The 25,168-nt window shown below is 48.1% G+C and overlaps 1 protein-coding gene across 1 annotated transcript; it reads left to right on the top strand.

The window, feature by feature from the left end:
• The first annotated feature begins 819 nt into the window (after window positions 1-819).
• Window positions 820-25,114, top strand: ATP6V0E1 (ATPase H+ transporting V0 subunit e1). Its single transcript, XM_059699214.1, has 4 exons — window positions 820-1,007; window positions 5,377-5,424; window positions 15,895-16,017; window positions 24,643-25,114. Exons 1-3 carry the CDS (start codon window positions 904-906, stop codon window positions 15,986-15,988), a joined length of 246 nt encoding a protein of 81 aa, XP_059555197.1. The 5' UTR covers window positions 820-903; the 3' UTR covers window positions 15,989-16,017; window positions 24,643-25,114.
• Window positions 25,115-25,168: the final 54 nt, after the last annotated feature.

Genomic DNA, 25,168 nt, shown 5'->3' on the forward strand with positions numbered 1-25,168 from the left:
GTTAGAGCCTCGTCCTATACACTAAAAGGTTGTGGGTTTGATCCCCGATCTGGGCACAGAGAGGTGGATGTTTCTCTTTCTCTCTCTCTCTCTCTCTCTCTCTAAAATCAATAAACATACCATCAGGTAAATCCCAGCTCAGCCACTGACCAGCTTTGTGGCTTTGGGCAAGATCCTGAACCTCCTCCCTGAGCCTTAGTTTCTTCCACTGCAAAGTGGGGATGTTTCCTAAGTTACAGCTCACACAGGGATTTATGAGCTTTCAGGATAACTCACCATTGTTCAGGTTTGTTGTATAAAAAGAAGATAGAGCCGGGCCTGCGTGGCTCAGTAGTTGAGGGTCAACCTGTGAACCAGGAGGTCACGGTTGGATTCCCGGTCAGGGCTCATGCCCGGGGTTGTGGGTTCCATCCCCAGTGGGGGGCGTGCAGGAGGCAGCCCATCAATGATTCTCTCTCATCAATGATGTCTCTCTCTCTGAAATTAATCAAAATATATTAATATTTAGGGGGGGAGGTTGGGGGTTAATGGGGGGATGAGGACACATTTGTAATACCTTAACTAATAATAAAAATATATATATATAATATTAATATTTAAAAAAAAGATAAAGCTGTAAATTACTACACTCTTTTCCTATAAGGGCCACGTTCTTAGGAGAAAACCTTGCTGACTTGACCCTGGGGCGAGTGACGTCCCTTCGGGGAGCAGCGGCCCGCAGCCCCGCCAGGTGGGGGCGGAGCCTGTCTCGCCAGACCCCCCGAGGGGCGGAGTCGGCGCGGGGGTCACGTGAGGACGCGGGAGGCGGGCCCTGCGCGCGCTGGTCACGCGGCCGGGTGTTGACACTTCCGGGTGGGATCCGAGCGCGGCGGAGGGGCAGGGGCTGGCGGGTCGGCGGCCAGCATGGCGTACAGCGGTCTCACGGTGCCTCTGATCGTGATGAGCGTGTTCTGGAGCATCGTCGGGCTCCTGGTGCCTTGGTTCATCCCCAAGGGTCCCAACCGGGGGTGAGTGCGCCAGGCCCGCAGGCGGAGGGCGGGGGGGGGGGGACGCGCGGCCCGGAGCGGCGGCCCGGAGGGGGAGGGGCGGCCGCACCGCGGGGACCTCGCCGGGGTGGCCCTGGCCCCGAGCTGGCCGCGATTAGCCGGTCGCAGCAGCGTCGGGGACTCCCGGCCGGAGCGCGAGGAGGGTGACCTCGGGCGGGCCGTTCTTGGGCAGCAGTTCTCGGGGAATGTTTTCCCGTCACCGTCCCGGGCGGGCGGGGGTGGGGGGGGGTGTCGTCGGAAATGGGTTCATGCCGCCCCAAGAAGAAGTTGGGGCTCGGCCTCCGGCTCTGCACCCGAACGAGGCCTGGCCGGCCTCGAGGAAGGGGTCGGGTAGATGAAGCAGACGTTGCCCGGGCGCTTCTCACGCTGTCGCAGTCGCACGGGGCAGGCTCGTGCAGCGACGCCCAGCCCAGGCCTCGCCCCCCGCGGGCGCCGGGGGTGGTTGGGGCCCGATCCGCAGCGAGGTGAGGACCGCAGAGCAGGACTCTCGTGTAGAAACCCCTGCGTCATGCCGTCGGGAGGGCGCTCCCCGCGACCTTGTGTGTGAGTAACAAGTTCTTAGGGTGATCGGTTAAGAAATACACTCCCCCCTCCTCCCCCCCAGGTCAGATAGAGCTTAACCTGTTCTGTAAGTAAACTGTTATTGTATGAAATAGAGGCTTATCTTCAAAGGAGCTTTGGCACACTTGTTTTTTTTTTTTGCCTTTTCGTTCCTCTTTTGCCTCTTAGTCATTTTTTCTCTGCAGGATCATGTGGGGTGAAACTTAGACTGAAGTCACCGTTTGTCAGAAACACCATTTTTTCTTTGACGTGAATGGTGGCTTGGCAGGGCTTTGCATGCCGTCAGCATTCAGGAACTATCCCCCGAGTGGATACTTGTACGGCCTTCAGGGAAGGACAGAAAAGGCTGTTACCTCCTTAATATTCTGTGGCCGGGACCCTTTCTTGCTCTTAAATAAACGTGTGTTATGACACCCGTTACTTCCAGCTAGTTTAAAAGGGAAACTGGTACATGAATTTCTATCATTTGGTAGCATCAGGGCCCCCTTGCCTTTCTCCCTCCCGTCTTCCCGAGCAGTAGTAGGTGAAAGAGAGTGTCAGAATTCAGGGGTTATGAAAGCAGTTTATAGTCACCAAATGTTAAGTTCTGAGACTGGTTTCTCCCACTGGAGTTAGAGTTTCTGCCTTCAACTCTGTCATTACACCAGCGATTGTCAACCGAGGTGCCACAAGCATTTTTAGAACATGAATACCTGGCTGTTCAGTCAGGGGCACTGACCTCTTTCCCTTGGATTGTCAAATAAAAACATGACAGCAGCCAACACAACCATAGCCATCAGGGGAGACTGCCCTGTCATGGGCCATAAATATAGGTCATATAATCGAGTTGCATCTTATTGGTCAGGTTGGATAAGGTTACATCTGATTGGTTTGTTCTTGGTACCAAAAATCCTTAGACAGGCACCTGATTTTTTTAAAAATCACTTTGGCACAAAAGGGGTAGGTAATTACTATTATTTATTATTATTTTTTTGTAAATCAAAATTACACCTATGTTTTTGTCAGATTGGCAGATATATATATTTTGGTGTGCCACAGAATTTTAGTAATTAGTTTACATGTGCCATGAGATGGAAAAGGTTGAAAATCGCTGCATTACACGACTGTCTGCCTTTCCAGCCTTCATACTCAGAAAAGCATTTATTAATGTGTTGGTAGCATTGACCACTCCTTTCTTAAAGACCCCCATCGCGCCCCCCCCCCCCCCCCCCCAGCCTCGGGACTTGATGCCCATGCTGTTATCCCTGGTAATGAAATGCCTCCTAATGTGCTTGGCTACAAAGTTTCTAGCCCTGGTGTCATGATTCAGGTTTGACCTGCTAGTGACACGTTATCCGGGTCTAAGCCACAGCCGCCACCCCAATCCTTATATTTCCTGCTCTTGGCAGGACTGAGCAGGTCTTGAAACACAGGGCCTCCTAGGAGTTACTGTAGTACATTTTGAGAAGCACTGCCCCTAGCTGGATGATCCCCGTGACCTTGAGCAATTTAGTTAACTTTCCATATTCCCATTTCCTCATTGTAAAGTGGAAATGTTAGTGCGGGATTAGTACTAGTTTTCCTTTGCCTCCTATAAAGACTTTTAATTTTTTAAAATACATGAAGGAGATGAATTGCTTCAAGGACTATGGTGAATTTTTAAAACAGGAGAGCCTATATATATATAATTTTAGAGAGGAAGGGAGAGGGAAAGAGACATAGAAACATCAGTGATGAGAGAGAATCATTGATGGGCTGCCTCCTGCACGCCCCCCACTGGGGATTGAGCTGGCAACCTAGGCATGTGTCCTTGACCAGAATCAAACCTGGGACCCTTCAGTCTACAGGCCGATGCTCTATCCACTGAGCCAAACCAGCCAGGGGCCAGGAGAGCCTTTTTGATTTGAAGCATGAAGACATCTTCATTAAGGAGATAGTAAAGCACCTTCATAAAGGTGCCCCGTGTGAGGGGAGGAAGGGAGACTTGGAGGTTCCATCCTCTTTCCTGCGAGACCCCTGCACATCAGAAGACCGAAAATTGGGTGATGAGGGTTTCAGGACCTGGCGAGGCATGGAGAGAAAGGGGCAAAAGGGAAAACTTCTGAATCTATGTGTAACCTAAAGCCCCTTCCTCATTCTCTCCTGTGACTGATAAAAGGATGAAATCAGGTCTGTGCCTGAACCGCTTTCCTGGCCATTCCTGTTTTCATGATTCCCGTGTTTCTCTCTAGGAATCCACACATCTCTAAAAGTTTCAGGTTTTTCACGGTGGCTCCCTTAGCAGTAGGTTGGGGGAGGAAGCACAGGAATTGATGTGCCAAGAGTTATAAGCTCATTTTTCTCGAACATGCAGGACATTTTCAGACATACGGAAAAGTAGGGAGAGTAGTATGACTGCTGTATACCACCACATAGACCCAGTAATTATGTATTCACTTTTGCTTCATCTCTGAATAAGTGAGTGTGTGTGTGTCTGTGTGTGCACATCTCACAGCACTTTTACCTCAGACTCCCCTGTTCACCCTTATCCTCCTTTCCTGCTTTGTTCTCCATCTGCACTGCTGACCTTCTGGCAGATGGATGGATGGATGGATGGATGGATGGATGGATGGATGGATGGATGGGAGATCTATCTTGTTTCTTGTTCCACTTGTTTGTTGTCTGTCCCCGTCCCCACCCCCCCCAATCATGTAGACTTCACCAGGGCAGGGGTTTTCCCGTTTCCTTCCCTCCTGTCTCCCCAGAGCCTTGTACATACCGGACACTCAGTGAAAATCTGTTGAGTGAATGAGTGGATGTGCCAGTATAATCACCACAGAGAATACAACGCACAGCACTTCCAAAGGATGAGTTAAAAATAGCACTAGGAGTTCTGATATTTGCTTCCCGCCTTCTAGGAGACAGTCCTTCTTACTCTGTGAGGTGTGGGGACCTTTCTTTGGACACGACTCTTGGGGATGGTGGGGGCACTGAAAGGTGTGACACCGCAGGGTGATGTGATGAAAGGAATATTTTAGAACGAGTAATCCGGGTGATTGCTGAGAGAATGAAAGGGAACGAAGACAGCTCTGAAGTGCCACCAGGTAGCTAGACAAACTTGATGAATTTTCATGCTAAGCGTGGGAACGGAAAGGAAGACGTCCACATAGGGGAGGATGCTTTAGAAGGATTAACCCACAGCATTTGGTGACTCTCGGTGCAGAGGAGGCATGAGCACAAAGATGACTGATCTGAGGGTGGGGTGGTGGGTGGAGTGGCAGAGCTGCTTCGGGGGAGCAGGGGGTCAGAGGGGAGCCTTTGGGAGGCGAGGTGGGAAGAGGTTGGCATGGACCCAGTTTCAGAGTGCTGACATTCACCAGGTTCGAGATCCAGGTTTAACTTTTTCAGACAGGAATGGAGATGGGGAGAGGGCAACACTAGAGAGCCCCATTTTCAGCAGCACAGTGTCATTTCGTGGTAGAAATGCCAAACGGGGTAGTTACTTGGACGTCAAAATGAGTTGTCACTGCAGCCGTTGCGTTCAGTTTCAGGTCGGTTTGGATTAGACATCTAAGCTGTGACATAAGTGCATATCCCTTCACATACAAATAATGTTTAATTATTTACTTTAACTTCTACCAGATGAACCCCAGGGTGCAGTGCAGTCTGTGGGTGTTGGGACAGATTGGGGTGCCTTTTCTGGGTGCACAGTCCCTGCTTGTGTGATCACTTGGGAAGGGGACTTGAACCATCCTGCAGTGTCTGCATAGTTTGCCAGTGATCTAATTTTTTGTTTGTTATTGTTTTTTAGAGTTATCATCACCATGTTGGTGACCTGTTCAGTTTGCTGCTATCTCTTGTAAGTATGTTTCTCTTGTAAGTAATTTTTTTCTAAAATAATAAGCATTATTCTTGGCATTTATAATGTATGTGATGGGAAATGAAATAAGTGGAGCATGGTTGTTGTGAAACTTTACAGCTTTGTTTCATTGAGGCTTATCCCTCATGCCTGAAGAATAAAATAATGTCTGAAGAATAAAAATAGCATACTTTTTTAAAAATTTAAAAACCCCCACAAAATCTTTAAAAAAGAAAAAATAACACATTTTCTGTGTTCAATATTTATATTTACATAATTTTATAATTATGCCATTACTTACATAATTAAATATAAGTATATTTACATAAGAACTGCACAGATACTCTCTCCCTCTGTCAACCCGAGTACAGTTTATACTCACCAGAAATTGTATTGTAGTGCTTTGTATTTCACTATTGTGAAGTATTTAGGCCTCGTTTCACTTAAATATTTCGCCATCTCACTTAAATAAAGCCATTCTTCTATGTTAGTGTCCGTGGACTGTGCATGTATGTTCTTTGGTTAATTCCCCCTCCCTCCCTCCCCTCCCGCAAAAGCCATTCTTTATTATGACTTTTGCTCATCTGCTGAACAGAGGTTGAGGTAGAATTGTAATCAAGCAGGGTAAGAACAATTTTTTATTATTATTTATTTATTTATTTATTTGTTTTTTTAATATATTTTATTTATTTTTTACAGAGAGGAAGGGAGAGAGATAGAGAGTTAGAAACATCGATGAGAGAGAAACATCGATCAGCTGCCTCCTGCACATCTCCCACTGGGGATGTGCCCGCAACCCAGGTACATGCCCTTGACCGGAATCGAACCTGGGACCTTTCAGTCCGCAGGCCGACGCTCTATCCACTGAGCCAAACCGGTTTCGGCAAACAATTTTTTAAATTAAAAATTTTTTTAATTAATTTATTTTTGTGAATCCTCACCAGAGGATATTTTTTCTATTGATTTTCTTTAGAGAGGGTAGAGGGAGTGAGGAGGAAGAGGAGGGCGAGGAGGAGAGAGAAAACACGATGTGAGAGAGAGAGAGAGAGAGAGAGAGACAGACAGACAGACAGACAGACACACCGATTGGTTGCCTCCTGCACTCACCCCAACCGGGGCTGGAAATCGAACCTGCAACTCAGGTAAGTGCCCTTGACCAGGAATTGAACCCACGACCCTTGGGTGCACAGGCCGACGCTCCAACCACTTAGCGATCCAGGCTAGGGCAAACATTTTTAAATTTAAAAGTGTAATACCTAGCATCTATTTGAATAGATTATGTTCATTTATAGAAATTGTTGAGTGAATACTATTTTAGGGTATGTAAGGTAATCCTCAACATATATTTTTGGGAGACTGTTATTGAGCCTCATGAGCGGCAGAACTGCAGCTTAACTGTTTGAAAGGTGTTTCCAGCTCTTGTCCGCCCTCTCCCCTTCCATGGGGGGTGGCACCAGGCAAGCCCCGGGGGAAATCTGAGCATTAGTTCATGGAGAAAACAGCCACTTCAGAGTAGTCAAAGGCGAGCTCCTACCTCTTGCTGTCTAGATTTTAGCCCATTTTTCCCTTGGCACCAGCGTGCTTGTGACAGCTTGTTGACTGGGTTCATACTGTCATCGGTGTATGCACAGAGGTAGTGCACCTATTTCCAAAATTATTTTTTTCTTTTCCTGGAAACTTGATTATATGTCCTACTTATTAGCAAGTTATCTGTCTAAAACATATGGGTGTAACTCAACCCTAAATATTTTACATACCTGCTTCCACAAAGGGGTGGGATTCTGCAATAAATCAGAAAGTCAAAAGTTCACTGTTTGGTGCTAGTAGGTACCAGTTATTTCTTGAAAGTACCTCTCTTGAAGGAAGACACACCCAAAGAAACTGGATTTTCTAGACAAGGTCATATTTTGAAATACATTCCTGGACTTTTTAATTGCCTTCTGTTTGTGGCAATATTTTCCTCTTCCCAGTTTGTTCTAGTTGAAGGTTAGATTCTGTGGGGCGTGACGTGTCTGAACTCTGAACAAGCCAGGATCTCTGCCAGTGTGACCAGTTTGTGTTCATAGTTCAGAGGAAAGTTGTTTCAAAACAGAAATCCAGCTGGGGCCCGGCCATCGTGGCTCAGTGGTTGTGTGTGTCGACCTGTGAACCATGAGGTCACGGTTCGATGCCCAGGTTGTGGGCTCCATCCTCAGTGTGGGGCGTGCAGCTGATCAGTGATTCTCATCATTGATGTTTCTATCTCTCTCTCCCTCTCCCTTCCTCTCTGAAATCAATAAAAATATATTTTAAAGAACAAAGAAATGCAACTGGGGACAGGCTAAGATTGACAGGCTGGTGAAACTTCAGAGAGATGTCAGATGGGAAACTGGATACAGTGGGGCCTTGACTTACGAGTGTCCCGACTAACGAGTTTTTCAAGATAACGAGCCGTCTCTGGGCCGATTTTTTGCTTTGAGTTGCGAGCTAAAATTCGGGTTACGAGCCAGCTTCAGATACCCCACCGCTAGTTGGCGCAGCGAACGCCACAGTGAACACCACAACATCAGCCCAGCATCACGTGTCTCACTCGTTCACTTTTTGATTTGACATACGAGTAATTTGAGTTATGAACTCCGTCACGGAACGAATTAAACTCGTAAATCAAGGCCCCACTGTATAAGGAGAGATATTTGAGGGCCTGAGACTGATTTCCTCAAGTAGTGGTTGTCTACTGCGGCTGCTGCTGGCATCCGGGGGGCAGAGGCCAGGGATTGCGGCTGTACTTCCGACAGTGGACAGGACAGCCCCCTCCTCCCAGCAAAGAACCAGTCAGCCCCAGGTGTCAGTACCGCTGCCGTTGAGGAACATGCCCTAAAGAGAGGCCAGGGCCAGAGCTCAGGAGTGCCAGCATTTAGTGCACAGGTGAGGAGGGCCAGAAAACGGCACCCTGAGCCTTCCCTGTTGAAGTAGGGGGAGTGGCCAGAATGTATGAAGGAATCAGAGGGCAGTAAACTCAGCAGACATGCTCCCCCAAGCGGAAGTCAGTATTCCATGGGACTGGGAGAGAACTCTCTGGAGGCAGCATGGGCGGGGAGAGAGGAGCAAAGAAGTTCGTACTCCCATCGCCAAGCCTGAGCCATCTGGTGCCAGCCCTTTCTGACTGGGAGCTTCCAGGGAGCCCGGTTTCAGGGCAGCTGGAGGCAACCTGAGTGCGAACAGGAGGAGGTGTGTGAGTGAGTGGCAGCTCTTGGAGCAAGTTACAGAGAACCCAGTGGGAGCGGGTGAGAGAAGGGGAAGGGTGGGAGGTTGGGTCAGGTGGTGAGATGAGCAGAGCAGTCTGGGAAGGAATTTAGATCATGGTACATGGTCCTGGGAGGTTTGGGGAAAAGTATTTTTTCTGGCAAAAATTGAGATGAAAGAAGATAAGAGACCTGTTGAGCTTAGTTCTTACAGTTCCTGTTGTTCGGCGAGAACTGCACCTGAGGCTTTCCATAAGCGGGCAGTCGAGAGGCCCTCGGTTGGGTAGCTTTGTTTCCCAGTACAACTGCACCATTGATTGAAGAATTTCCTTTCTCCATTCAATTGCTTTGGCATCTTTGTTCAAAATGACTTGACCACATACCTGTGAGTCTATTTCCAAACTGTCTGTTCTGTTCAGGGATCTCTTTGTCGAGGCTTATGACAATACCATACTGTCTTGGGTATTGTAGCTTTGTATTGAAGTCAGGAAGTCTGAGTCCTCCCTGTGTGCTCTTCAAGGTCATTGGCTATTGTAAAATAGCCACATACGTTTCAGAATCCCCTTGTCAGTTTCTCCAAAAAGGCCTGTCCACTATTTCTTCTTTCATCTTCAATCTGTTAGTAGGCCCACCCAATGATTTTTTTTTTCAGTTTGTGTATTATACTTTTTAGTTCTAAAATTTCCACTGGATTCTTCTTTTTCTTGTTTTAATTTATTTCTGAGATTTCCAATCTCTAGTACCATCAAATGGTTTTCATATTTTGTTATTAGAGTTTATTAATGTGCTGTCTATGGGATGAGTTTGATACTCTGCTGTTCCCAGAACCAGAACCTCGCCTATTGACATTTTTATTTTCAGGTAGTAAGTTTATATTTCTGTAGAAGTTCTTTTGCTTTTATAGTTTTGCTTCCCCCTCCCTTTTTGCTTTCCTTCCTCCTTCCCTCCCCCTCTAACTTCTTTCTCCCTGCACATATTTTAAGCTTATCTTATTTCTTAAGACAGAGTTTATTTATAACCTGTATCTGATCATTCCAGTATCGAAAGCCCTTACATGTCTGTGTCTGCTCTTTGCTGCCTTCTACTCATGGTACCTTGTTTCCATATGTGTTTAGTTATGGTTGACTGCAAGCTGTTAATTTTCCCTATAATTTTATATGTATGACTTCTTCGAGGTCTGGTATGAAGGTGGGCTCCTCCCAGAAAGGATTTACATGGCTTCTGTTAGGTGCCTAAGGCCATCACCAGTGTGGCTTAAATTAAGTAAAATTCTTGATATGTGTTTACTTTTTAAAAACCACAGAATGAATTTGAGTTATAAACCATCATGATAACCAATTCTCAGTGGTGATCAATTCTTCCTTCTTGGTACTTACATTTGAGACAGGTGATTTTCCTGGCATTTCTCTTGAGGGGGCTCTGTTAGATTTATCCTTACCTTGGGGTTTTGGGTTTTGGCGGGGAGGTATGTGAAAATTGTATTAGATTCTTTACCTTGCATGGGCCCTGGGCTTTATCTGCTGTTCCCCATGTCCTGTGAGGTCTCAAGTTCATCTTATTAGTATATAGTCTCAAGGTACAGAAAGCTATCTGCAGTCACTTTCCTTTCCTCTCTGGGTACTTGCCTTCACTTAGCTTTTTGGTCTGAGAATTACTTACATTTCTCTCATGGATATATTGAAAATATTTGGCTCTCTTGACTATTTATAGTGGAAGGGAAATCTGCTAGATGAAAAATTTATTTTTCTTATTCTGCCTGTATAATTTTTTTCCTTTCTAATTTGCAAAGTAAGAGTATTGTTACAGACTTTGAACTGGAAGGCCTGATATGGAAAGTATGTAGAAAAGAAAGGAAAGCTATTTCAAGAGCTGGCAAAAATAGGGCATATGCCTGCCGTATGAAAGGGTCATTAGAGATAGGGTTGGCATAAGGGTAATGAAAAATCATTTTGTGCCTTCTCATCTGGAGCTGGGGGTCCTCTTCTAAACTCCTATGGCTGTGGCAGAATTCAGTTCCTTGTGGTTGTAGGACTGAGGTCCTACAACCTGCTGGCTATTAGTTGCAGGTCATTCCCAGCTCCTAGAGCAGGGGTGGGCAAACTTTTTGACTCGAGGGCCACAATGGGTTCTTAAACTGGACCGGAGGCCGGAACAAAAGTATGGATGGAGTGTTTGTGTGAACTAATATAAATTCAAAGTAAACATCATTCCATAAAAGGGTACGTTTTTTTTGTTTTGTTTTGTTTTTTTTTTTTTTTAGTTTTATTCATTTCAAACGGGTCCGGCCTCAGGCCGTAGTTTGCCCACGGCTGTCCTAGAGGCTACCCACATTCCTTGTGGAGCAGCCCTTCCAACTTCAAAGCCAGCAATAGAGTCTCCATTGTGTAAAATCCTTCTCATCCTGTTGCAGTCTGAGTCTAATGAGATAAAAACCACACAGTAGGTTAGGCAGGGGAAGTGTAACAAAATTATTACAAGCTCTGACAAAAGAGTGTAAGATATAAGGAAACTCTATATGATCCTCGGGCTGAGGGAGACCCAAGGAAAGACAAACTTGAAAAGGATTCAGACCTCGCTGGAGAAGGTGTGGCTCAGTCCACCCGACAGCAGAGAGTTTGTTGGTTTGGCCAGGCTGGAGTTGGTCTGGAGCTGCTGGGCAAGCAGTGTGCCACCTTCTGAGTACAGGCAGGAGAGCAGGTGGCCAGGGCCTGGGTGTGTAGCCCAGTGCCTGTGCCGGTCAGCAGGCCTCCGGAGCCTGCGGGCCATGCAGGGACTCTGGTTGTGAGGTCAGAGGCCTGCAGGAAGGTGATTTCCAGGCTGAGGCTACCAGACCAAAGAGCAACCATGTTCTGGGCCCGAGCCTGCTCGTGCTTCGCCAATGTCCTCCCAGACTCCCTGTCCCCGCCTGCAGTGTCCCTCCAGCTCCCTCTACCGAGAGCTTATCACTGCGCTCTCTTTAAGGAGAAAAAAGGAATTCACTTGTTTCTCTGAGTGCATACTAAAGGGTATGTTCCGAGCTAATCACTCATAAGTGATACACACGCTCCACATGCCTTTCCTTTCGTCAGGGAGAGCCCTGTCCCTTTTAGGAACTCACCCAAGTAGGTCACGTCCACCCAGGATGACTTCCCTTCCCTCAGGCCAGCTGTCTGTTAGACACTGATCACAGGAGTGACCATCATCGTATTCCCTGTCTTGGGTTTAGACGGTGAGCATGCCAGGGGTTGGGTGTCTTGGGGGACATCCAAGAATTCTGCCTGCCACGGAGGGGAGGGGTGGAGGAGAGGCGGAGACGAGGATGACTCAGTGCTGCCTGAGGGACTCCTTTGTGCAGCACACAGGTTGTATCTCATTCCGTGCCTCAGTGCATTGTAGCTGTCTCACGAGAAAGAGGAGGAGTAACCAGTATTTATTAAACCTCTGTTTGTCAACTACTCCACAGAGCACTTGCATATATTCTCTCTTTATTTCTTAACATCTTAAGGCAGGGTTTATTATCTTCATTTTACAAAAGGGGAAACTGAGGCTTGGGGTTGTAAGGCCACTTGCCTGGAGATAGCTAATATTTATTACTAGTGACGCAGTGCACAGATTTGTGCACATTGAAAGGAAATTAATTAGAAGGGGCTGGTGGGGCAGGACTGGGCGAGAAGGGCTGGACACACCCTGGAGCCAACCTCCCACGGTCCCTCCCTGGTGTCTGCAGAGTGAGCAGGGGGTCCCTCTGGCAGGTGGGGGTCCCTCGGCCTGCTTGGCCTGCAGGGATCAGGCCGAAACCGGCTCTCAGACATCCCCAAGGGGCCCCCGAGTGCGAGAGGGCACTCTGCAAAGTTGCTGTTGTACAGTGTGTGGAAGGCAAACGCAAGTGTGCAGTAACCAGCTTCGGGGTGACAGTGCCCAGCAACAACAGAGCCCACGGCCGAAGGGGAATCGCAGGGCCCCGTGAGGAATCGGGCTCCCTCCTCTCTGGTTTCGGGGTGCGTCTCCGAGAACTGCCGCTGCCAAGTCACTGCAGCTCCTCTGGTGGTCAGTGCGCATCATAGCGACCGGTCAGATAGTCGGACACTTAGCATATTAGCCTTTCATATATATAGACAGACAGCTGGATTTAAAGCCCAACCCTGCCCAATACTGAATTCATATTTTCTAATAGCATCCAATAATATGTGCCTTTGAAGGGGTTTGTTTCAGAGAGATTATCTCGGTGGACATAGTGCAAGTCACTCTTCTGTGTCTCTGCTGTCTCTCAAGGAAGCCACTGATAGAGGTCACTCTTGTCATTGCCCTCGCTGGAGGGACAGTGGATCAGAAGAGAAGTTCTTGCCAACAGGGAAGCTAGGCATTTATCCGCTTGATCTGTGCGTCACCGGGAAGTAACCGTGCCGCCCTGCTCCCTGTTCTCATATCTGAGTGTGAAACAAAAGAACAAAGCAGATTTGAGAGCTGGGTGTAGCCTCTTCTGTGGGGGAGGACATGCAGTCCGGCTGGAGAATCCTAATCATCCAGAGCTGAGCTCAGGACAAGTGGCCGGGAGTGTGTGTAGAATGAACCCTCCCAGAGCACAGGCCACTGCTGTCCTGGTTTCTCTCTCACAAGTTCACGGGCCCTGCAGGGCTTGGTCCCTCTTCTCATTCCTCTTTGCATCCCCAGAGCTGACCTGGAGCGTGGCGTTGGTAATGATAGTGAGATAGACCGGGACATTGGTGTCAGCTGGCACAGTGGGACAGAGAGCCCTGGGTCCCATCCGGGCCTTTCACGGATTCACTGGGGGGGATTATGCTCTCTAGGGCTTAGTGTCCTGTCTAGAATAAGGAGCATGGACTTGACTCCTGGCCCATGCCAGCTCTGCAGGCTGATGTCACGGCACCAGAGCTGCCCCAGGCATTTGACTATCTCAGATGGTTGGTTATGAGGCTGGGCTTAGGTTATGGGGACTTGGGGAACAGTTTGGCAGATTTGAAGGGTACATTTCGTTCTCTCTTCCTGGACACATGAAGTAATAGGATCATTGGAATATGACCTCTTCCTCCACCCACTTCCATCAATTCAGACTGGATTTTCCCCTCCCAGTTCTCCACTGTGTTTGTGGAAATTTCAAGTCGGGTCGGAGTCGGAAGGGCAGGCACAGAGCTCAGCTGGTCAGAGGGGGACAATTCCCCCATGAAATTTCAGAGGAAAGGCCTGGGCCATTTCCCAAGGAACTTTCTTGAACTGTGGTTTGTTGGAGTTTTTAAGTGAGATGTTTTGCTTGAATCAAAACATTAAAAATAGAACGGAAAATTAAATTCGAAAAAGTTTCTCAATACTGACCTGAGCAAGCAAAAGTAGCCTTTGTTCTCGCTTCTAGATGTCTCTTCCTTACCTCGGGTACCAAAGGCTTGGCCTGGATTTAATCAGTAATCAGCAGATGCCTTACTTCCTTATTCCCCAGATCAGTTTAGATTTTGCTAAAGGGATGCCTTCGAAATGTCAGTACTTCACCAGGTAGCTTTTGTGGTGGGAGCATTAGTCCGACTGGATTTCTGGTTCAGGAGCTGCTGCCACCTAATGAGTAGTGTGAGCGCAGGCAAATCATTCAGCCTCTGCCTGCCTCCGTTTCCTTAACTGTGTTATGGGAGGATTAAGGGAAGGTTCCAGGGGAAGCAGAGCGTCGGTAATTGTGCAAGCTCGCTGGGTCATACAGCGTGCAGCCAGGAGGGAGGACCCGGAGCTGGGCTTTCGTTCGGTGCCGTACGTTTTTGGTGAAGAAAGGGGACAGTCTCGTTTAGGTTCTAACGTACTTTTTTTCACGTGTCCAAGCGTTAGCCAGTTACCTCAGTCCCTGATGAAAGGACGGGCGGCTGCTGCTACCGTCAGCTTCTCTGCCTGCTGGGCTGGGGGAAGTCCTGGGTCTGTGGAATTTTCCATGACTGAGCTCCGCACCGTGAGTGAGTGTGCGCCGCAGTCACAGAGTGTTCCCGTGTGCCTGCCTGCGCTGTCCTCCCTCTTTTATTACAGCGGCAGAGAGATGTTACACCCCAACTACACGCCTTGGTATTTTGTTTGTGTTTAATACTCCAGTTCTCGGGACAGATCAGAGAATCTCATCTGAATTAGCTTTTTGTTTATAAAGTGAGTCAGCTGGAGGTATCTACTTTGGCCCCGTCTTCTCCGGTGTCAGGTTACCTGTCACAAAACTGCCTTTTGTGGGGTGGGGTGGGGAGGGCAGGTGCACTGTTTCTGTGGGCGCAGGCTTCTGTGCAGGCTGGTCATAGGTGAGCAGCACCGGCCTTTGGATCCTTTGATTGGAAGAATTCTAAAAATGACAGTAAATGAAAAAATAGAGATCCAACCAGATAATGTCCTGGTGGGGTTTGGCTAGTTCCCGTCTTATAGGGGAATTCAAGGTGTTAACATTGCTTTGCTTTGGTTCTAGCTCCGTCATTCTCAGACGTCATTGGGTTTGTGATGTATTCTACCAGTATAAAACCACTGTGAACAGTATGAGAAAATGTTAAAGACAGTTTGTGCTGCTGTTCACGTCTAACCCTGGGGTTCTGTGTAACACCATGGTACTTCCTGCATAAGCAGTCAGTAATCCAGAGCCAGTCCTGTCACTACAGTCTGAATGAGCAGCTGTTAACGCCAGCCATCTGGTTCCCCTTTCCTGGGCTCATTGTAGTGGGGATGGTGGTTAGAGACGGGGCACTCAGGGGTTAGGGCCTAATTGGGAGGCGGTGGGCCGAAGTTTAACCTGGCTGTGCCAGTACAAGTGGGGTGGCATCTGGGCTGTGGGCCAGCATTTGTAGAATGGATAAAGGAACACCAGCTTTTCCTGAGCTTGAGATTAGGTAGAACACTCTGAGGGGTAGCGGGGGTGGGCTGGAGGGGGTCAGTGCGGGGACAAGGAGGACTGAAATACTTTCAACAATAAAGAATAAAAAACCCACTCTGAGGTAAAGATACATGAATTCAGGAAATCTTAGGTACTTAGATGAAGAAACTGAGAAAAGACAGAGCTGTACTGTGAGGAAGCTTCACTTTGTAATACGTGTCGAAACCAAGGCCAGGTGTGTCCTGTGAACAGTTTGTTGTAAGCTGTTAGCTGGGCTCCCTTCAGCAGTGTGTTAGGAACTTGTATTGAAGGTTGGTCTAAACAGAGTAGACTCAAGTTTTATTAAAGCTCCTTTCCCCCGTCCTGATTGAAAATGGTCCTGTTCCCACATGACTTCACCACTTTCGTTGTCTTCCTCCCCCACTATTCTTTCAGTTGGCTGATCGCAATTCTGGCCCAACTCAACCCTCTCTTTGGACCACAGTTGAAAAATGAAACCATCTGGTATCTCAAGCATCACTGGCCTTGAGGAAGAAGACCCGCTGCCCAGCCATCGAGGTGACTATACCCTTGACCTTTCTCATCAGTGTTGTCAGTCACTCAGCTAGAGTTTGCCTTGACTTTTTCTCAGAGTTCTGTGGCCACTTTAACACTTGGCAAGGGCAGGCACTGAAAGCAAACATGATCTCATGAAGAGCAGAAGCAAATGTGGGACTTAGGTCATTTGCTTTACCAAAGGATTTATCCGTAAGATTCTCTTAAATTCTCCTGTTACCCTGCCATTTAAAATCCAGTTTGATGTACAGGATTGATTTTGCATGCCGTCTTTTAGGCACAGTTCAGGAAAGTGACCACTGGTAGTTGATGTTACAAGACCCAGCAGCTTCAAGAAGTGCCTTTGAAATTAGCCTTTCTGAATGCTCTGGATAGAGAGAGACAGGTGTTTTTTGAAAATTGGTCTTCAAATTGCAGCTTTTATTTGGTTCTGAGTATTAGAGGTCAGGAGTGGTAGAGCGGAGAGGCGGAAAGCCTGTCATGTGGTTTGTTCCTCTGTCTCCATCATTTTGATAAAGTGGAGTTAGTGCTAAATGCTTGACTGGGTTCTGGTGCAGCTTTGGGGCAAGGGCACCTCGTTGGTGGTACTGTGCTTGTCAGGAGACACATGGTGTCTGGCTCCCTGGCCTTAGTGATGCTAAGGTGATCAATGGGTTCAGGTAATGGCAGTGTGGTTCTCCAATTGTGAAGTTCTCTGTCGGCCTTCCACCCAGCGATTTTATCCATTACTGAGCTTAGTTTGAATTGAGTGTTTCCATAGAAATTGCAAAATGGTGAGTTTCTAGTTCTACATTTGATTTGATGAACTTTTTCAAAAAGAAGAACTTCCCCTCATCAATGAGGATTATTGAGTAACCTAGAAATATAGATCATACAGGAAAAGCAGGATACATATTTGAGTTTTTAAAAATTTTCAGACTACAAGTTGTTGGTGCTCAAGTTCCTTTGAGGATACCCAGAGAGGTTTCTTGTTTTCCCCTTTTTAAATGTATCAATTACATTTATTATCCTTTTTATGTTCAACTAGAGGCCCGATGCACAAAATCCGTGCAAGGGGCTTGGCCCTTGCAGCCGCTGCGGCTTGCCTCGGCCCTTGCAGCCCCAGCTTCATTCCAAAGGTTGTTCGGCTGTCTGGTCTACTTGGCATATTTGCTATTATTATTATAGATTATGATAGATTGTTCTTTCTTTGGCCGATGGGAGCCTGTCTAGATGGGCTTATATGTCCTTTTGATCCTAGTCTTCGTTCGTTTCCTTACTTTCTGGAAACATCAAGATGTCCCAGACCCCTCTCTTGTATGTGTCCTGGCCCAGGCTTCGAACCAACTGCTCCTCCAGCTTCTTTCTGAATTTCCCACCAAAAGGATCCTGGCTCACTCGTCAGTCCTCCAGACCGGCTGGCACCGGTTCCTTTCAGTGGGAATGGTATTTGCAGGTCAGGATCTGATTGCCAGGTGCGCCTGTTTCTGCTGGGGTGTTGTTGCTTCTAAGTCTTTACAATGGACAGAGCCAGAGGTGTGTACTTTTAAGAAGAAAAAGGATCATGAGTTCATGTTAGCATTTCTAATTCAAATTTGACATTAAGGTTTTTTACTTCTTTGGTTTTTTATACTTGAGTATCAATCACATATACTGAAAATCTTAGTTCCTAAAGACAGTAACTTATTATTTACTTTCGTTATCCTATAGTACTTATAAAATAGTTTCAAAATAACATTATAACTACCAACTATAACTTTATTGAGTGCAGTTTAGGATATCTTTTCTGCTTTATTTGTCCTTAGAATGAATAAAGAACAGAATGCTGTTTTCTGAAATCCTTGAAATAATTACTGTTCCTGGGGGTTATCAAGTTGATATGTAGTTAGATTAAGTTTTAATTTGTGTTCAATTCATGGTAATTTTTTTTATTTGCTGCTATTTTGAATATGAAAAACATATTTCCAAAGTCAAAATTGTAAGCAAGATATATTCAGAGAAGTCTATCCTTTAAGTGTTTCATTTTGCTTAGGATAAGCAAATACATACGTGTGTGTGTGTGTGTGTGTGTGTGTGTGTGTGTGTGATCTCCATCCTCCCCCCCCCCCCCCACACACAGCTATTACGGAAAATATATCCATACTATTCTGTAGCTTGCTTTTTCTCTGAACACAGAAGTCTAGAGCTTGCTCCTATCAGTGTATAGAGATCTTCCCCAAGTCTTTTCATAGCCATTGATGTCCTTCTGGGTTTTTCTAGTCTTTTGCTATTGTTAATAAAGCCACAATAATATCCTGTGCATATGACATTATATATATTTTTTAATCATTCAAGGACATGTTCATTGATTTTTATTTTTTTTTTGAGACGGGGGAAGAAGGGAGGGAGAGAGAGAAAAAAGAAAACACGTTGATATGAGAGAGAAACATCAATAGGTTGCCTCCTATACACACCTAACCGAGGATCGAAACTGCAACCTATGCCCTGACTGGGAATTGAACCCACAACCTTGCAGTGTATGGGACAGTTACCTGAGCCACACTGGCCAGGGCGACATTGTATATTTTTGCTAGTGATCTTTGCGTTAGATTCCCTGAAAATGAAATCTCTGGGTTAAAGGTAAAAATACTTTTTTTAGATATTACACATTCCCTTCTCTAGGGATTGTGCTGTTTTTGTGTTCCTACCAACAGTATAGCCCAGGGGTGGGCAGACTTTTTGACTCGAGGGCCACAATGGGCTCTTAAACTGGACCGGAGGGCCGGAACAAAAGCATGGATGGAGTGTTTGTGTGAACTAATATAAATTCAAAGTAAACATCATTACATTAAAGGGTACGGTCTTTTTTTTCAATAGTTTTATTCATTTCAAGCGGGCCGGATCCGGCCCGCGGGCCGTAGTTTGCCCACGGCTGGTATAGCCTGTTCTTCAGCTGGATTTGTGCCAATCTGATAGGTAAATAGTCAGTTTTTTCCTCTTTGCCCAAAGGCGTTTTGATTTCCCTCTTACATAGATTTTTTTTGAAAGATCGGATTCATAACATCTTCCTACCTGCCTTTTTTCCCCCCGCAAGGTCTCCAGTTTTCTAACCTTTTTAACCATGTGGATGTTAGGTAAGGATGCCGATGGGGCTTCAGAGCTGAGCACTTCCAGCTCTGCCTTTCATGACCTCTCCAAGCCTCACCTCCTTCCCGTAGAATTGGGCCCTCTGGCCCTGAATACACTGGTGTGTGGATCTGAAGGTTTCATTGGCCGTTCTTCTTGGTCTCGTGTGTGTGTTAACCTAATTGATGAATTCCTAACGTTTGCACTCTGGTCCACAGCACCAACTGGGGTTGCTGCTTGAAACCCTTATATTAAAAGGTTGTTCCTTTAAAAGCAAAGTGCCAGGAAGTAGAAGGGCACAGCCAGGCGAACCCTAGTTATGAACACCCTGTCATGTTTATTCCCCGTTTGAGGTGGTGATTACGGCAGTACCAGGACTCTAGGCCTTTGGGGTGACCAACCACATCAAGAGATCTAATGTGTGTGTAGCATTGGAGCAGGCAGAACTCGTAAGACAGGACTTCACTTTTCTTGGTGGTAAACTCAAAACATTGAGCTAATTTTGAACTTTGAACTTCGATGATGAAGTGGGATGATGAGGAGGTGCAGAATCCAGCTGCAGGCCTTCATCTGGTGAGGAAAAGTGTTTGATCTTGTGCATGATTTAAGAACCCGGGTTTGGAAATTAGCAGGTGTAAGCTAGACATGATACTCAGCAAGAGGAAAATGAGAAGCAGTTGTGAAAGCTTTAGAAAAATTTTATACAGGTGAAGTCGACTTGATCTGAACAATACAGTTGACACCTCGTTCACCTTTTGCTACTTTAATCACTTTCCCTGTCGTGGTTTTCTTCCTGTATCGATAGGCTGAGTGCTAGCGCCTTGTATTCATTGGCTGGAAGCCTTGCCCAGAACTGGTCAGAACAGTGCTCTCTCCATCGTCGCCCCGCCAGCCCTGCCCTCCTCACTATGGAACTGTCGCAGCAAGGCTGCTGTTTCTGTCCCTGCCCCGTTTTCCTGCAGCCGTGGGGTGTCCTGCTAGTCCCTAGTCTCCTTGGGGTGGATTTGGCTTCAGCCGTGTCCTGGAGTTAGTTGGTTTGCCACGTCATTGTCCTGTGTTAGATGAGCTTACATGGTTTGCCCTGGTCCTAAAGGGCAGCAGTTCTGTTTTAGTCCACAGTCTGGACGGAGGGGAAGAAAGGGCATTGGTAATTAGGCCTCTGCCCCGCGGGAGCTGTTTTTCTGTGCATTCCAAAAAGATTGGAGTGTTCACGAGGTGCATGGCGCTGAGCGGGCATTGCAGGGGACCCTGTGAAACCGCCAGGCCTGTGACCCGCGAGCCAGTGCGAGCCGCTGTGGTGCAAAGCGTGTCTTTGATCTGATCGCTGCATATTCTGCTGCCACTTCAGACTCAGCCATGTCTCCGCTGCACTTCCTGACGTCACAGTTTTCTCTGTCACTTGGCGGCAGAGCCTGCTGATCACTCTTTCTCCTCTTCCTCGAATCCAGTTGATCCTGTGACGTCTGTGTCTGTTCCTTCCGACACCCTAATTTCTGATCCAATCACTCAGCTCCGAGTTACGGCAGTGGCTCCTCATCCGGTCTCCCTGTTCCTACATCAGTGTATCCACACACCACGCCCTGTGTGTCTTCCTGGGGGAGCACTTCCTGAAACAGCTCACGGCCTGCCCAGAACCCTCCATCATTCTCCGTGGGCTGTGGCAGGTCTTTTTAACCTGAGGCCCCTGGGTTCAGCGGGTACAGGCCCCTTGAAATGCACTGTAACATGTTGTAAGCTCAGCTTTGTCAGGGTCACCAAAGGCCCCTGAGCCACAAAAGAGAAGAAGGACTAGTCTGCTGGTATGTCCAGCTTTCTGCCCTGGCGGTCGAGGCCTCCCGGTCTGCCCTCAGACCACCTTGGCAGCCTTTGCTCTGCTTTCCTCCGTGACCTGTGGTTCCAGCCCCACTGTTTTCATGATCTTGACCTACTTAGCTTTACTTACCTTTTCCTGCCTCTTGCTACCTACTACATGCATTAATTTAGAAAGCAGGTTAGTAAACACCATTCTTCATTCTCCTGTCTTACTCTGCTCCCCCATTCTCCTGCGGTTCTTCCTGGTGCTTCTTGGGGAGTGTCCAGCCTGCAAGGCCTTGCACTTCATTCCTGGCCACTTGGTTTCAAAGTAATGTCTTCCCCCTAAATGTGTTTAGCTCCCCAGTTTTTGCCTTGGTGCCTTGCCTTGACTTGTTAAATACACACCCTTAGCTTGCTTGACTGCCTCTTATTGTTCATCTCCGGTAGTAAGCACATACATTACACATAACAATAGACAAGGAATTATTTTGTGAATTTGTGATATCTATCTTTGAATAAAAATATATTGAGCCCTAGCCGGTGTGTCTCAGTGGATAGAGCATCGGTCCTCGGAATGAAGGGTTGCGAGTTCAATTTTGGTCAAGTGCCATTCCTCAATAGCAGGCTCAATTCTCTGGCCCTGGTCGGGGTGCATGCAGGAGGCGACCAATGGATGTGTCTCTCTCACATAGATGTTTCTCTCTATCTCTCCCTTTCCCTTCCACTCTCTGAAACACAATGGGAAAATATCCTCATATGAGGATTAACTATATATATATATATATATATATATATATATATATATATATACACACACACACACACACACACACACATACATACATACATACACACACTCTAGGGGCCTGGTGCACGAAATTCGTGCACTGGGTGTGTGTGTGTGTGGGGGGGGAGTGTCCCTCAGCCCAGCCTGCCCCCTCTCACATACTGGGAGCCCTCAGGCGTTGACCCCCATCACCCTCCAATTGCAGGATCGGCCCCTTGCCCAGGCCTGACGCCTCTGACACAGGCGTCAGGCCTGGGCAGGGGACCCTCATTTCCCCCCATCACTGGTTCTGCCCCCAGCCCAGGCCTGATGCCTCGGCCAGAGGCGTAGACCCCCATCACCCTCCGATCGCCTGATCGGCCCCTTGCCAAGGCCTGACGCCTCCGCCAGAGGTGTCAAGCTTGGACAGGGGACCCCCATCTCCCCGATCACTGGCTCTGGCCCAGGAATCATGCCTGAGCAGGGGACCCCCATCTCCCTCTGATCGCTGGCTCCACCCCCCGCCCAAGCCTGACGCCTCTGACCCAGGCTTCAGGCCTGGGCAAGGGGACCATCATATCCCCCCAATCCCCGGCTCCGCCCCCCACCCAGGCCTGATGCCTCGGCCAGAGGAGTTGACCCTCATCACCCTCCGATCACCAATCACCGGATCGGCCCCTTGACCAGGCCTGAGGCCTCCGGCAGAGGTGTCAGGCCTGGGCAGGGGACCCCCAGCTCCCCGTGGTTGCAGGCTCCGCCCCTGCCCAGGCCTAACGCCTCTGGCTGAGGCATCCGGCTCGGGCAGCGGGGACCCGCAGCTGCAGCGGCCCCGCGATCGTGGGCTCCGCTTTAGGCCCAGGCAAGGGACCCCTAGCTCCTGGGACTGCCAGCTTCGACCGTGCCCGGCTCCCATCGCTGGCTCCACCCCTACTTCCTGCTATCACTGGCCAGGGCGGAAAAGGCGCCTGATTCTCGATCATGGCTGCGGGGCTGGGCAAAGGCGGCCCCAGGGCCACCTTTGCCCTGCCCCCCAGCTCTTAGCTCCCCCCTGGGTTTCTGATCACTGTCAGTGGCAGGGGGCTTCTTCCTGCTTTCCCTTTTGCCTCCCTGCATTGTGCCTACATATGCAAATTAACCACCATCTTGTTGGCAGTTAACTGCCAATCTTAGTTGGCAGTTAATTTGCATATAGCCCTGATTAGCCAATGAAAAGGGTATCGTCGTACGCCAATTACCATTTTTCTCTTTTATTAGATAGGATATATATTTTTTCACTCATCCTTCCCTGAACAGCTTTCCTAGTCTGCCTTGGTGTTTTGATGTTGTCTTCATTCTCAGTTTTATCTGAAAGTAGCCTTAGTGATCTCCTTATTTTCTAAAACAACGGTGTGGGCTCTTTGTGGAGTTCCCCTCCCCCATCCCTGTCTAATCAGAGAGATGATTAGAATACGGGCTTCCTTAATTCACTCGAAAAGCAAACCCTAAGTGTATTCCATTTAACATAATGCTCACTCACATTTATCTTAAATTGGCTATCATTGAGCTCGAGTGAAAGTTACTCCCGGTTTCTTTGTGGTTTTTCAAAATTGAAGACCTACTTTTTCATTTCGTGATTATTTATTTGTCCAGAAAGGCCTCAGCGTTGGGGAGTCTAATGAGTATGTTCTTCCTAGAAAATGACCAGACAGGACATCTGTACCCACCCTTCAGTATCCTCAAGCAAATTCCTCCTGGGCCTGGAGCTCAGGTCTGTGCAGAGGAGCCGTGCTGCTGGCTGGGGGAGGAGAGAGACGCTCCTTAGATTGGCCGGGGGGGGGGGGGGGGTGGCGGGGGCGGGGGGGAGAAAGGGCTACAAGAGCCACTGGCTCCGGAACTGCCCCTCTGCACCTGCTGTGGTTCTTTCCTGCTACATGGTAAGCTGGTCCTCTGATCCATCTTGGGGTGAATGTACCTGCGTTGGGTGTCCCGGCAGCCTGGTGCTTGCCACCACCCAGGGCGGTTGCGCTGCCCCAGCTTGCACCAGTCTCTTGTCCGCTTCTGGGCGCCTGGAGCCCCGGCCTTGGGAGCCTTAGCCACTCTGCACTGTGGATCCTCCTGGCTCCGCCCACTGACTTGGAAAGCCTCAAGGGCCCATCAGTTCTCTGTGCGCAGTTTGACCTTCAGTCTTGTCAGACCTGCATGCCACAACCATGCCTCATCCAAATGTAACTAGCCCCTCCCACTCGCGCTTACCCTCACGGTTCTGGCCAACTGTGGTCATAACCAGCTCGTTCTCTTACCGCCAGCTCAGCCGTGTGTGGAAATTGCCTCTGAAGGACATTTTCTCGTACTTGGTTTTTTCACTTCAGAAGTAGCATATGTGGCTTTATTTATATAGTGTTATAAAGCATGCTTTACATAAAGGCGCTTCCGCGACCACGTTAGCAGTTGGATGTGTGAAGATGCCTGGTCTGGATGTTTACTGGCTCTGCAAAGGTGGGGTTGCAGCTTGAAGCTTCTAGCAAAAAAGACTCACGTTTGTCACCTACACTTGTGGTGGCGAGAACAGGGAGCTCGCTAGGAGCAACTTCAAGCCCCGAGGACGAGGAATGTGCTCCGTTGGAGCCTCACAGAGCAGCTTGCGGGAGCCTCGCTTCCTTGCTGTGAGAGGGGACGGGAAACAGGCTCTTGAAACCAAAGGGACTCATTAGATTCCAGTACGATCGTCTGAGTCACTTGGCTCTTCCTCTTTCTGTGACACGGTCAAACCTACTTGTGCTCCTCAGTGTAGCAGTGTCCTTGGTAACGGGACCTCTTGTCGCAGCCCTGCAGCGCCTACCCAAGTTTGCAGGTTGACTGAGCCCACTTCTCCCTCAAGTGTTCATTGAGCACCTGGGTGTTTTAAGTGACTGGCCTGATTGACTTCGTTGATGTCAGCCTGCGCCCTCCTGCGAGTTGGGAGGGGGCTGGGGGGGACCAGTGACTAGCCCGGCTTTGTTTTGCAGGTCATGGCGAGAATTCCTCTAGATGTGCAGTCACCTCCACACTGGGCCGCCTTCCTTGGCTCGCCTGCCCTGGCCATCCTGCCTTAAACACCCACAGCACAGTTGACTTATTCTCCAGTGCAGTGTTTTCCTGTTAGCCTTTTACACTTTGATGAATTATGTGCCTCCTTAATCTGAGCGGTGCCCATGCCATCAAATGCTCATGCGCTCCCCTGAGACAGAAGGTGCTCTGGAACCACGGCACTCTCCTGGGACTGTGGACCTGAAGATGGCTCCTGCCTGCTCATGACATGGGACCAGTGACGTGTTCAAACGCTGTCACAAGACAGTGAGACTCCAGTGCAGCAGCCGTAGGAGAGCATGTTCAAGGGCAGATCTGTCCCGACAGAACTACACCAAAGTCTATTTTCAGGATGAATTTCTTACTTCTGCCATCTTTTGGAATAAATTATTTTCCTGCTTTCTATGGAAATCTGGTGTTTGTGTTTGTTAAGCTCATTTTTATAAGCTTCTATGTCTCTAAATA

The sequence above is a fragment of the Myotis daubentonii genome, chromosome 5, assembly GCF_963259705.1.
Source record: "Myotis daubentonii chromosome 5, mMyoDau2.1, whole genome shotgun sequence".
NCBI classification, from domain to species: Eukaryota; Metazoa; Chordata; class Mammalia; order Chiroptera; family Vespertilionidae; genus Myotis; species Myotis daubentonii.